The sequence below is a fragment of the Myotis lucifugus genome, unplaced genomic scaffold (genome assembly GCF_000147115.1).
Source record: "Myotis lucifugus unplaced genomic scaffold, Myoluc2.0 scaffold_170, whole genome shotgun sequence".
Classification (NCBI taxonomy): Eukaryota; Metazoa; Chordata; class Mammalia; order Chiroptera; family Vespertilionidae; genus Myotis; species Myotis lucifugus.
In genome coordinates, this window is record NW_005871218.1 from 1,085,327 (window position 1) to 1,098,659 (window position 13,333).

At 35.6% G+C, this 13,333-nt stretch overlaps 1 protein-coding gene across 1 annotated transcript in view; it reads left to right on the top strand.

Moving 5' to 3' along the window:
- The window catches only part of NAALADL2 (N-acetylated alpha-linked acidic dipeptidase like 2), a 1,041,900-nt gene extending 1,032,218 nt beyond the window's left edge, over positions 1–9,682 (top strand). The window contains 2 exon segments of the mRNA XM_023760057.1: positions 9,485–9,546; positions 9,549–9,682. Of these exon segments, the coding sequence (XP_023615825.1) occupies positions 9,485–9,546; positions 9,549–9,682 (196 nt within the window).
- The last annotated feature ends 3,651 nt before the right edge of the window (positions 9,683–13,333 follow it).

Below are 13,333 nucleotides of genomic sequence, written 5' to 3' on the forward strand. Positions count from 1 at the left end.
TCCTAAGTTTTCAAGTTATCCTGAATAATACACTTGCTATTCAAGAGAAATCATGCAGTTTTTACCTCAATGCAGTCATTTTAAAATGTCAATTACATGTATTACTTAAATTCTTCTGGTGAAAAAATACCTATAGTTATTAAGGAAACTATATGCTGTTAATAACTATAAATTCAACAAGTAATGTATATGTAGATACATTTTATTGAAAATTGCATAAAACCATACTCAAATTATCTAAAATAGTGAAATAGTCTGACACATAATTGAGTCAGGAAGAACAGGTTTTCAATTGTTTGATTCAGCATCTCTATGATATGACTAAGCAATAAGTTTACTTTTTTGTTTCTCTGCTCAGCCTTCTATGAAGGCTGATTTTTCTTCTGTTGGAATTTAAAGATTTTATATCCATACCCTTAGTATTGTAAGGGATAAAATGAATTACCTTTTTAGCTATCTCAGAAAAACAATAAACTACTGCTTTTAGAATCCTGCAGAAAGTCTCTCTTCAAACTTTATTTCTGAGATTTGGTCTTATAGCCATTGCTGAAATAATCCATTTGGTTAAAGAATTACCAGTGCTGACTTAATTAAGACTGTGTTATCTGAATCAATATTATGGCAATTGGAATCAGAGGAACCAGGTTATCCTATTAGGATCTACCCCTGGAGCTTTACCCACAAAACATACCATATATGGTAAATACTGCATAGAATATTTATAGAGTTTGCACTATATGCCCATAATGTGTATATGAAATAGAGGGACAAGATACACAAAGATGTTTATTACAAAGCAGTGTTTCTAACTAATATATACATAGAATAATAGGTATATAGTCTAATATAGACATAAGATAAAGTAAAAACTCGTATAAAATATAAAAATAAATCATTGCATACTATGTAGTATTCTAAATGTATTATATGGGCATTACATTAAAATAACATTTTAATTTATTCATTATGTGCTTGTCTTTCAACATAAATTAACTTTTCTTTTCTGTCCCTGAGCACCTAACACAGTGACTTACTTATATAATTAATAAGGGCTGTTAGTTATAATAAAGTAAAAAATAAAAATCGATGCTGGCTCAATTACTGACTTTGTTTAAATAGACACAGCCTAAATTATAAACTTTTGGCTTTGGAGTGAACTTTTCAAAACAAATAGCTCACATCCTTTTCATCAGTGGAATCAGAAAATAAATGAAAAAAAAAAAAGCTGAATTACCTATTTTGTTTCATTTTGTGTCCTCAGCACTGCTGTTTACTAAAGGCAATGAAGATAAGGAAAGAATAAAGAAGAAAGGTCAAATGCAAATATTTGGAACATAGATTAAAGGATATTATGTTAATTGTCAAGGGACTAGAGCATTCAAAAGAAGTTGTCCTTGGAGGGAGACAGATCTTACTTGCTGATGAGTATAAGCTGAAATATTAAGAAAAGGAGTTCCTAATAAGTTAAGAAAAAAGTTATCTAGATATTGAGATTTAGGTCACACATGTAATTAGAGATAAAATAAAAAACAGCAGTGATGAAATGACAATAAAAACAAGAAAACAATTACATGAGGGTGAATAAGAAGTGGTCAAATGTATCACCATCTTCTCCAAATTCTGGAAGGTGCTAAAGATTGAGTTAATCTTTGTCTTATTTCTATGCCCTCTATGTTGATAAATCATCCAGCACTGTACCATTCGAGAAGTCTATGCTTTGAATGTTGTCTGAAGAGATATTCTTTTTCTCAAAAACTTTCTCTTGAGAAACAATTGTAGTTAGGTGGACTGAGAAGTCTTGAGACACCGACTATAGCAGACAGTTGTTTACTGTTCTCTGCTATATTTTATATGTAATCTTAATAGAAACAGACAGAATTATTTTTGTTTATTTCTTGAGCTGTAATTCAACAATTGATCCATGTTTTTAAAAAACAAACAAACAACAACAACAACAACAGTATGATGCTGTGATGGTTAACTTATTTTTTTATTTAGTGAAAAAAAAAATCCCCAAAAACCAGTTTTTAAAACTTCTAGTGAATTGACACAGATATCCTAACTTTGTAATGCATACCTCATGTACACTATTTGGCACAATTTTCCAAAAGTGTCTTCTGAATTTAGCCAGTTGTTTAAAGAACTGTTAAATCCACAACATATATTGTGCTCTAACAATTATATCGATAGAGAATAGAGAATGGATGCCTACAGCAACGTAAGTCCTTCCTCTCCCACAGGAAAGAAAAAGAATACCAAATCATATCAATTATCTATAGTTTCATTGAAAATCATCCCAAAATTTAGTGGTTTAAAACAACTATGTATTTTGTCCATAATTCTTTAATATGGCCATCTAGGCTGGGCTCAGTTAGGCAATTCTTCTGGTCCAGTGTATATCTCTTGGCTGATTTTATGTCTATAACCAGTGCCTCTTGCTAGGACAGGAAGGCCTCATCGGAACAGCTCCTCTCTGTTCCTTATGTTCTCTCTTTTTCTAGCACACTAACCCAGGACGTTTACACAGTGCCTTGGCAGGATCCCGGAGAGAGAGGAAACATGCAAGACCTTTTGAGGCATAGACTTACCACATATGCCACATTCTGTTGGTCAAAGCAAATATTAAGGTCAAACCAGATTTAAGAGATAGGGAAATACACCCCACCTCTTGACAAAAAGATCTGCAGAGTCACATTTCGGAGTGGCCCGCATACAGGGAGGAGAGACATTATAGCCATTATTGCAAATAATCTACCACAGGTGTGTTTCTGCCTAGGTTGTCTGCGTAGTGAGTTTATGGCTTGACCATATCAACAATAGCCTTAATTCTCATTTTGCATTTGCTAGTATAGACCAAGTTTAAATGTGTACTATGCAGAGTATAGTCATGTCTTTTGTGAATTCTCACAGACATAGTATCAAATAATATTTTCTAATTTGATATAAATATAGCAATCCACTATTACCTATGGAGTATGGTTAGTATAATCCCTGAAAAGAGTTAGCAACAATTGCAAGAAATTGAGTTGGCCTTTTCTCTCTGCATTCAGCATGTATATCCAATCAGTTTGGAAGATATGACTTATTATTTAGTGTGATTTTATTTAGGAGTTTCTCAACATGGGTATAATGAATGTTAATTCAAGGTTAGGTTGGGTGGCATCCTGTGCCCATATCTTACTAATAAAAGCCTATGTGGTCCTCACACTGTCACACTGTGATGCCCTCATGCTGTCACAAGATGGCTGTGCACACAGTGGGTGCGTGGAGCAGGGACGGGGCTCGGCGGCTGCTCCACGTGGCTTCTGCTGGGGTTCCTGCGGCCCCGTGGATGCCGTAGCCCCACACGTGCTGTGGGGGTGGGTCCAGATTCCCAGGGCCCTGCGCACTCCATGGGGGCAGGTCCCGGTGGCTGCTCCGTGCAGCTTCTGTAGGGGTTCCTGTGGCCCCCTGCCCATCACGGAGGCAGGACCCCTGGCTCTGGCCTACCTCTTTGGGGCAATCCATCAATGATCTCCAGATGGGTGGGCAATGCCTACATCTTTGGGGTGATCAATCACAGAGCTCCCACACTGTGAGAGGGCACAGGCCAGGCTGGGGGGACCCCCCAAGTGCACAAATTTTGTGCACCAGGCCTCTAGTACAAATATAAGAAGAGACATTTGAAAGAGGCTATCATTTCCATCATTAATCTGCTAATTTACATTTAAGGAAATGACTCATGCAGACTTCAGATACCTTTATTTCAAAATTCATTCTCTTCAGTTTCCCTTTGCATTGCTGAGTGGAAAAGATTTGTCAGTTGAGTAAAGATGCTTCATCTCCTTCACTGATTATTAATTAGGTTTCTGAATTTGGTGCTGCTCTTTCCTGGTCACCGTGATGTGTCATTGAAACAGACCCATTAAAATGAGTGATGTGTGTTGTAATTTCATTAGTGTCATCAATAATGTATTACACTTTCCTTTTAGTAGTCTCTTTGTGTTGTGTGTGGGTCAGGATGACTGTGTATGAATTACATTTATAAGATTCAAATTGTTACAGATGAGGGGAGATAGGCATGAGGGTGGAATTAATGTTATTTTAAACAGGATAACTCCTAAAATGATTTCAATTAAATAATATTTTAATTAGGTCTGATGTCTCTACATACCATACTGAGATACATGTTGTGTGTATGCAAATGGGATGGTGATTTATTGACTAAATAACACAGCCCATTCTTTCTCCAAGGAAACTTTTCTGAACTGGACTAAAGCAGGTATGTATAAGACCAGGAGTGGTTCACTGAGGAATACAATTCTTATGGATGGAAAGGACAGACACTTGACATGGAAACTCTTCAAATGTATTTTTTTCTCTTGTCACTCTTTTGTTCCCCTTCTAGATATGTGCCTTTTGACTATCTAATCTGAAAAATGTGGGTCCATAAATGAGAAACAGAGACATGTTTGGTACTCTGATATAGTAAATATTGTTGAAATCTTACCTCCTTTTAAGTGAGGTTTAATTTTGGTGACATTACATGGGAATAAAAAGAACTTTGACTTAGAAACTTTTACTGGAAGCATTGATCTAACTAAAATATTTTAAAAGGCGGAAGTATTTGCATATCAAAAAATTGCACAATGGTAGTTTTGCTTCCCAGGAATGATCCTGGAGTATTTAGGGTTAATTATTGATCCTGTAAGAAAGTTCTCAGAACTAAGAAATACATAGGAATATATGTGATTAAATGTAAAAACATGGCTGAGTTTTGGTTTGTTTTTTCTTTTCCCATTTAAATATTAAAATTAAAGTAATGTGAAGGTACATTTTTGGAAAAGGGCTCCTCTACAGAAATTTATTTTATACTAGAGGCCGTGTGCATGAAAATTCATGCACTGGAGGGGTGTCCCTCAGCCCGGCCTGCCCCCTGTCACAGTCCAGGAGCCCTCAGGGGCGGGAGGCGACCCTGCGATCAGGGGAAGGCCACGCCCCATCACACCTCTGCTGCTGCCACTGCCATCAGCGCAAGCCTCGGCTGGGCAGCCGCCATCTGAGGCTTGCCTGCACCTCAGGCTGGCCCTGGGCAGCCGGAGGGCTGAGGGGACTGGGGGACTCTGGAGGCAGGTGTGCCTGCTGCCCCAGCAGGGCTGAGGGGATTAGACACCTCCATCTTGTGGCTATGGGCACCACCATCTTTGAGGGCATGGCAGTCAATTAGCACATTCCCTCCTTATTGGCTGTGGGCACTGCCATCTTTGCAGCCTGCTGCTCAGTTGTTTGGTCGTCCCTCACTAACCCCCCTGCCGGCCTGGTCACCCCATGCAACCTGCTGCTCAGTTGTTTTGTTGGCCCTCACAACACCCCTGCTGGCCTGGTCACCCCACGCAGCCTGTTTGGTCGTCTGTTCGATTGTGACAGTCGCTTAGGCTTTTATATATTTAGATAAGCAGTAAGCTAAGCGGGCTTTAGTACACAAAGAGAAATAGGAAAAGATGAGCTCCTTCTGAAAATCAGTAGGAAAAATTATCTTTCTCATAAAAATTTAAAGAAGATATATTTGGTATCCTCAATTTATTTTAAGGTAAAGCAATCTATAAAGGTGAAAAGCTTCTATTATAATAAAGATCAACTAACTCTAGTTATATCAGCAGCTACCCAAAATGAAAGTTTTTTCTTATGATGAAAAACTCAGGTTATTTTTTTTTCCCTACTAAAATATCAGTATCTGTAGTTTTATGCTGATTTGTATCCAGTTTGGATAGAAATGGATTTGAGTATTTATCTTACATAATAGCTTGCACAGCCTACTACTTGATGCATGTAGCATATGGAAAATGTGTTTAGCTCCTTGTAGAATTTCACCAGCCAAAAAAGGATCCATTTCTATTTGCATGGTCTGTTTACAGTCATTTTAAAAATATGTTACTGTGTTGCTTCCTAGTTAGAAAAAGCAAATGTTGGCACATTACAGACTCCATTACATTGGTCTTTAGGAAATATATGTATTGCTTTCCAGTTAATAAAAAAATCAACAATAATCACACTTCTTGTGCTTTCAACCTAAACATTCTCTTTAGGATGTATTTTTATTCCTCCACATTATCTCTCTCCTAGATATTTTGTAGGAGTATGGTTGAAATTTTTCATACTATATTAGAGCCTATGCTCATGCTTAAATGAATTGTCATGGAAGGATTAATCCTGCAACCTTTATAAGCATATTTTATTAATATCATCTTATCCTTAAATAGAATATTAATAATATTAATGATATTTAACATTTAATAACCATAGAATGTTAGGTAGAAATGTGTTTCATGCCAGTGACTTTCAAAAATATACAAAAGTCACTGTAACAGCATGATAATCATTAAACATGCTCTACATAATATATTAATTGCACGAGTACAATTCATTTAGGGGGCATTTCTGGATAACAAGGGTGATCATATTTTTGACTCTCAGCATGCTGAGCCCTCAAGGAATGGAAGTATTTGGTAGAGCTTTTGAAAATATATATTACATTCATAAGTTCTGGAAATATATTTTCCATGAAATGATTTACAATTGAACATGGATAAAGGGGAGAGAATTCAAAATATAAATATTATGAAAACTGATTAAATATAGTTATTATACTGATTTATTTTTATTAGTAAGTCAGTATAAAAATAAATCAGTATAATAACTGTGATAAGGAGTTCTTGTTAAAAGATTAAATAATTAAAATATATTTTAAACTTTTTATCCTTGAAATACCTTAACTATTAAATCATTTGTGTTACTATATATGTTTATTTTTTAATATATTTTATTGAATTTATTATGGTTACATTGGTTAAAAAAAATGGTTTAAAGTGTATCATTCTATAGTACATCATCTGTACATTGTATTGTTGGTTCATCACCATAGTCTTGGCTCCTTCCATCACCATTTATACCCCCTTTACCCTCTTGTGCCTGCCCCCATTCCCCTTCCCTCTGATAATCAAATGCTGATGTCTGTGTCTGAGTTGTGGGGTTTTGTTTTGTTTTACTTAATCCCTTCACTTATTTCACCCAGCCTCCCAACCCCTCTCCCATCTAACAGCTCTCAGTCTGTTCTCTGTATCTATGAGTCAGTTTCTATTTTGTTTTGTTCATTAGATTCCACATATAAGTGAAATCATATGATATTTGTCTTTCTCTGACTGGCTTTTTTCAGTTAGCATAATACCTTCTAGGTTCATCCATGCTGTCTTGAAAGGTAAGATTGTTCTTCCTTTTTATGGCTGAGTAGAATCCCATTGTATAAATGTTCCACTGCTTTTCTATCCACTCATCTACTGAATCCCATTGTATAAATGTTCCACTGCTTTTCTATCCACTCATCTACTGATGGGCACTTGGGCTGCTTCCAAATCATGTTTTGGGTATTTTCTTTTTTTTTTCTGTTAAACTCTGTATATTATTATGTTTTGGGTATTTTCACATATATTCTGAGAAGTGGAATCACCATCATCATAAAGTAGTTCCATTTTTAATATTTTGAGGAAACACCACACTGTTTTTCACAGTGGCTACACTAGTCTGCATTCCCACCAACAGTGAACAAGGGTTTCCTTTTCTCCACATACTGGTTAATACTTGTTGTTGGTTGATTTATTGATGATAGCCATTCGGACAGCTGTGAGGTGATACCTTATTGTAGTTTTAATTTGCATTTCTCTGATGATTTGATATTGAGCATCTTTCATATGTTTACTGGCCATCTATATGTCCTCTTTGGAGGGGTGTCTATTCAGGTCCTTTGCCTATTTTTTAAAATTGGATTGTTTGGTTCTTTGTGGTTTTGAGTTGCATAAATTCTTTAAAATGTTGGATATTAATAAAGAAATAATTACCAGGTATATCATTGGCAAATATATTCACCCATTCAGTGGGTTGTCTTTTCATTTTGTGGATGATTTACTTTGCTCTGCAAAAACTTTTTAGTTTGATGTAGTCCCATTTGTTTATTTTTTCTTTTGTTTGCCTTGCCTGAGGAGATGTATCAGAAAAAATTATGAGAAATGTCTGAGATTTACTGCCTATGTTTTCTTCTGGGATTTTTATAGTTTTGAGTCTTACATTAAAGTCTTTAGAATAGTATATTGAATTCTATTACCCAATTTCAACAATTACCTAATGGTCAATCTTATTCTGCCTATACTATCCATAACTCTGCCTATACTATCCATAACTCCACCCTCCTTTTCATCTAAAATCTTTTGAAGTAAATCCAATACATGATAACCTTTCACTTACAAACATCACTGTGTGTATCTCTAAAAGATAAGGACACTTTTAATGAACATATTGATACCATCATCACACCGAAAATACAAACAATTTCTTAGTATTAACAAATCTTCAGTATTCAATTTCACATTACTATTTATTTTTTAGTTTGTTTGAATAAAGACCTGCTTTGTCACTGGTTGACATGTTTATTTTAGTCTAAATCAGGGGGCAATTTGGGCCTGTAAGGGACACTTTTAGCAGTCTGGAGACATTTATGATTTTAACAATTGCTGTGGACTAAATTTTTGTGTTTTCCCAAAATGTGTATGTTAAGATCTTTACCCCAATGTGATGATGTTTGAAGGTGGGGCCTTGGGTAGCAATTAGGTTAGGTTAGGTTATATGTGTGGGGCCCTCATGATGGGATGAATGCCCTTATAAAAAGAGAAGACAGAGGAGATCTCTCTGTGTGCACCACCAAGGAGGCCATGTGAGACTATAATCAGGAAGAGTCTCTTACTAAGAACCCTGGTGGTCCGAACTATGCTGGCATTCTGATCTCAGGCTTCTAGCATTCAGAACTGTGAGAAGTCTATGGTATTCTGTTATAGCAGCCCAAACTGACTGAGACAACTAGTGGTATGTAGTGAGTGGAGGCCAGGGATACTGCTAAACATCCTACAGTGCATAGGACAACTGCCACAATAAAGAATTATCCAGCATCAGATGTCCTCAGCACAAGGTCATATAACCATGGTCTTCCTCCTTCACCTATTTTTTATTATAGTGTATTTGTTAATAAACTGGATCATTGGTCTTTTAGAGTTTTCCACAGTCTGTATTTTGCTAATGACACACAGTGATATCACTTAACACATTTCTGTGTCCCTCGTATACATTAGCAATTAGATTCAGAATCTTCATCAGATTCAGATGCAGTATTTTTAGCAAAATGCTTTATTTTGTTTTATCAATAGTGTGGTGTACTTCCATCAGGAGATACATAATGTCTGGGTCGCTCTCTCTCATCACTATGGGGAACTTTTGATGATCCGTATTTATATCCCTGAATTCATTAGAGGTTGAAAAAATGATATTTTATAATTTTATCACTTCTTTACCTATCACAAATATCACTATGTCTTAAATATTTGTTACAATGTTTGATATACAAATAGCATTGCACATGAATCACATGAATCACTTACATGTTTCTTTCTTTTTTATTTTAAAGAAACATCCTGTACCACCTTGATGAGAAGACAAGCCAGTTTTCAATCCTCCTGGAGGCTTGGGAGGCTGCAAGTCTCTTGCATCCAATGAGACTTTTCAAGAAGCCCTGTCAAAGGTGTTGCACAGCATTAATTCAGCTCAGGTTTACTTCAAAGCAGGACTTGATGTGTTCGACAGTGTCTTGGATGGGAAGAACTGAGAAAACTCTCAGCATTTTAAAAAGTTTGTTTACAATTCCTTAAGCAAAAGCTCCAATCTGATAGACTTTCTGACATTGAAGACTTCCCTCCCCCCCAACCGCCAATGGCTTTTTATACAAATCTTAAGCTATTATTAGATTGTATTTTTTAATAGACATATATAAAAAGAGCATTTGCACAATTAATATTTTTCATATATCTGCATTTCTGAATATGCAAAAGCAAGTTATTGAAATAATACTTAAGATTTATCTATTAAAAAGAAATCTACTGTATTTTTATATAGTATATATAAAATATTTGGGGGGAAGCGTTCCAAGAAGTTTTGGACAATCTTCGCTCCTATGGATAAAGCACATAGGAACAGAAGTTGTTCCTTATGTTAGAGCATTTAATGACCTACTTTCTGCAATAGAAATGGAGGGTTGATGTGGTTGCAGATTAATTCACTATTAAGTATTCATTATGAAGAATTCAAGTATTCTGACTGAGTGATTGGTTGACCAAACCCACTTTGAATGTTTCTATTTTATGAAATGAAGTGCCTGTTCATAACACAACTAGATGTAGTAATACACTGGTTATGAAATTGTATTTTTGTAAGTATTAATGAAAAAAAGAGCCATAAACATTCCAGGGAAAAATCTCCAGGTAGCTGCACAGATCAATTTAAATGCAAATTTTTTCTAACAACTTATAAGGTGACAAGCTTTGAAACCCTTAATTTGCCTCAGTTGATTTTGTAAAAATCCAGGGGTGATATATGTCTTACGAGGGTGACAATATTTCTAATTTCTTCTTGTGCTGTTTCTGTTGGAAGCCCTGAAACAGAGCTATTTTAAAATGAAAGCATCTCACATTCTTTGAAAACCCCAAGTATCTTAAAAAGCATTAAATTGCTATTTTTGCCACTGACATAAAGGACTTACTATGAAAGAAATAGTTGTTTTGATCAATGGAAAAAAGCTCCTGAAATCTATGAGGAAACGTTCAATATGTTTTTCTTTTTTATCCTTAGTTGTGACTAAAAGTGAACATAGATATAATAGTCATAATCCTAATTTTATGCAGAAAAAACAGTGCTGCTGTGTGAATATGTCTTTCCCACACTTCAATTATTTTCTCTTGTGGAAAATGAAACTCGTAATAGTGACATTGTCATTGACTGGCGCTGACACCCAAGATTCCCCATCACCTTAGAATTCTGTTAGGTGAGTTTAAACTTTTAGCTTGCTCTTGGGAATTGATTTAAGTCTTTTTCTTCTGATACTGGATAAAGGAAATCCCCCGAGGAAACATATTTTCAGAATATTTCATGTGACTTTTTACTCTAACCCAGCACAGTAAACACACTTCCCCGTTATACACGGCCAGAGCAACATTGCAGACAGCACCTGTGTGTCTAAATCTTTGCTTTTTATAGATGAGCATAAACCTAACCTTAGTTTAAAGGAAACCTAAAGTTGAGGGGAAAGAATTAATCAATATTGATTAATTGATTTATAAGGCTCAGCTGTTCCTACCCTAAGTAATGTTTATATGCTCAAGGCAAAGAAGAGAATTGAGGCAATTAGCTAGATAATTCAAGCAGAAATCCATTTTCATCTGAATTGCCTTTGTGCACATAGTTTTACATGAGAAATGAAACTGCTTGATTTTTTTAAAACCAATATACTTGTTTGTTTGAAAATATTTGCCATGTTCAGGAAAGAACTGAAGGACCAGGCTGCTACACACCTCAACATCAATGTCCCTTGCTCCACCGAAATCAACAGCAAAGATGAGAATATACATATGGACATGGTTGGGGCCAAATAATAGAATGCCTTATACTCAAGGATCTTAAATATTTAATCAAGGTTTAATGCATTCATTCCAGTTCTTAATTTGGGGTTGAATTTAAAGCAAAGGCAAATAATGATCAATTTTATAGTTTATTAGTTTAGAACAAAATCCTGAGGAAATTCACTCTCTTAGTCTGTAAGAGCATTGAAAGCACAAAATTTTTTTGTTTGTACATTTTTGTTTAATGATAGTGTACTTGGGTAAACCACACTGCACAGATAAAAATCTCAATATTATGTATTCTTCACTTTGAAGTTATATGATATTTGATATATCATATAACATATAGAGAACTGAAGTTAACTGTGGAATAACACAGTTTATTAGTCTACTTAAGAGATGTGAAGAAACTAAATTATAATTAAAATATATGTCCACCAGTTTTATATATGCTGCTCTATATATTTGACTGCAACAAACTTCTTAACCAAGAACATTATTGTTATGGTCTGATTACCTCAGGGTTCCACCAAATTTATATTATTCTAATTTTTCCCAATAGATCCAAGTAAATAAAATCCTATGCAAGTTAATAGCAAGTGTTTTTGGTGAATTGGTAATAGGCTTCAATTCTTACTGAGATATCTCACACTCCTTCATACATAGAATTGTGCCTAGATGTAATAAACCATAAGTGGTTATTCTGCTAAGAAAATGTGCTAAGAAAATGTGCCAAATCTGCATCACTGGAACTTGGGCTCAAGAAGGGTACACACTGCCCTTTGTGGAAGAGCAAAAGGAAGCCTGAGAGACATTTTGGTCTAAGCCCTAAAATGTTATCTTCATCCAGGAAAAGCATTATCATCCCATTGGCTGCAATACCTGTAGCCAAAGCGATTAAGGAACTTGGATAGAGTCACATACCTAGCTAGGAGGGAGCAAAAGCATTACTGGAATTTACACTTCTCCGCTTTGTCATGCAGTAAATCTAGCGCCCTCCTTGAGATGCTAGGGTTATGAACAATCTTTCAGTGCATCCTCAGGAAGCAGCCATTCTTCCAAATGCTGCATATACTGGAGTTACTGCTTTAATGAAGGACTAGCTTATTCTCTGACTATACCTGACAAATAAAACCTTCCTAGGCAAAGGATTGGGTACTCAGGAGGAAGTGGGGAGAGCTTCCACAGGACAAAAAAAGTAGGAAGGAGGGCATTGAGTCAAATGCTTTTATGAGAACATATTTTAGCTCTGTATTAAACCAGGAAACTAAATCACTATTTCTCAAAATGTGGATTTTAGGGTATGAGGCCTAGCCATCTTCATCTTCAGCAGGTTTTCCCAGATGATCATTATGAACTCTGAAGTTTAAGAATTTCTAATCCACATCAATCCTGGCTCCTGTGAAAGCATTACTTGGCAGCATATCTAAAGCAAACAAACAAAAGCAAAACAAAACAGAGTCACAACAACAGGAGGTACCTGAAGCTTTGCTATTAAAGGGAGAGAGTAAAAGTAGACATTGTATTTCTCAAAAAAGGATGCAGACACAGCTAACATCTGTGCCTGCTACTTTTGTTCATTGAGTCCTCACAACAACCTTTTTTATTTTTTAATGAGGAAAGTTAACTGAGTGACTGGTCGAATGTTCCTTATGATGGTGGCCCACCAACCTAACTATATGTGGGTAGGTTAGAAAATATCTATAAGAGTATTAAAAATTAATACACCATTGTAGACAATCATGACAACTAGATGTAAAATAAAAATAAAAATAACAGAAGCCTTACATTACACAATTTTCTCCTCAAAATGCCTATATAATTTCATAGGGGGGAAATAAAGAAGTGCTTGAATTTACAACCAA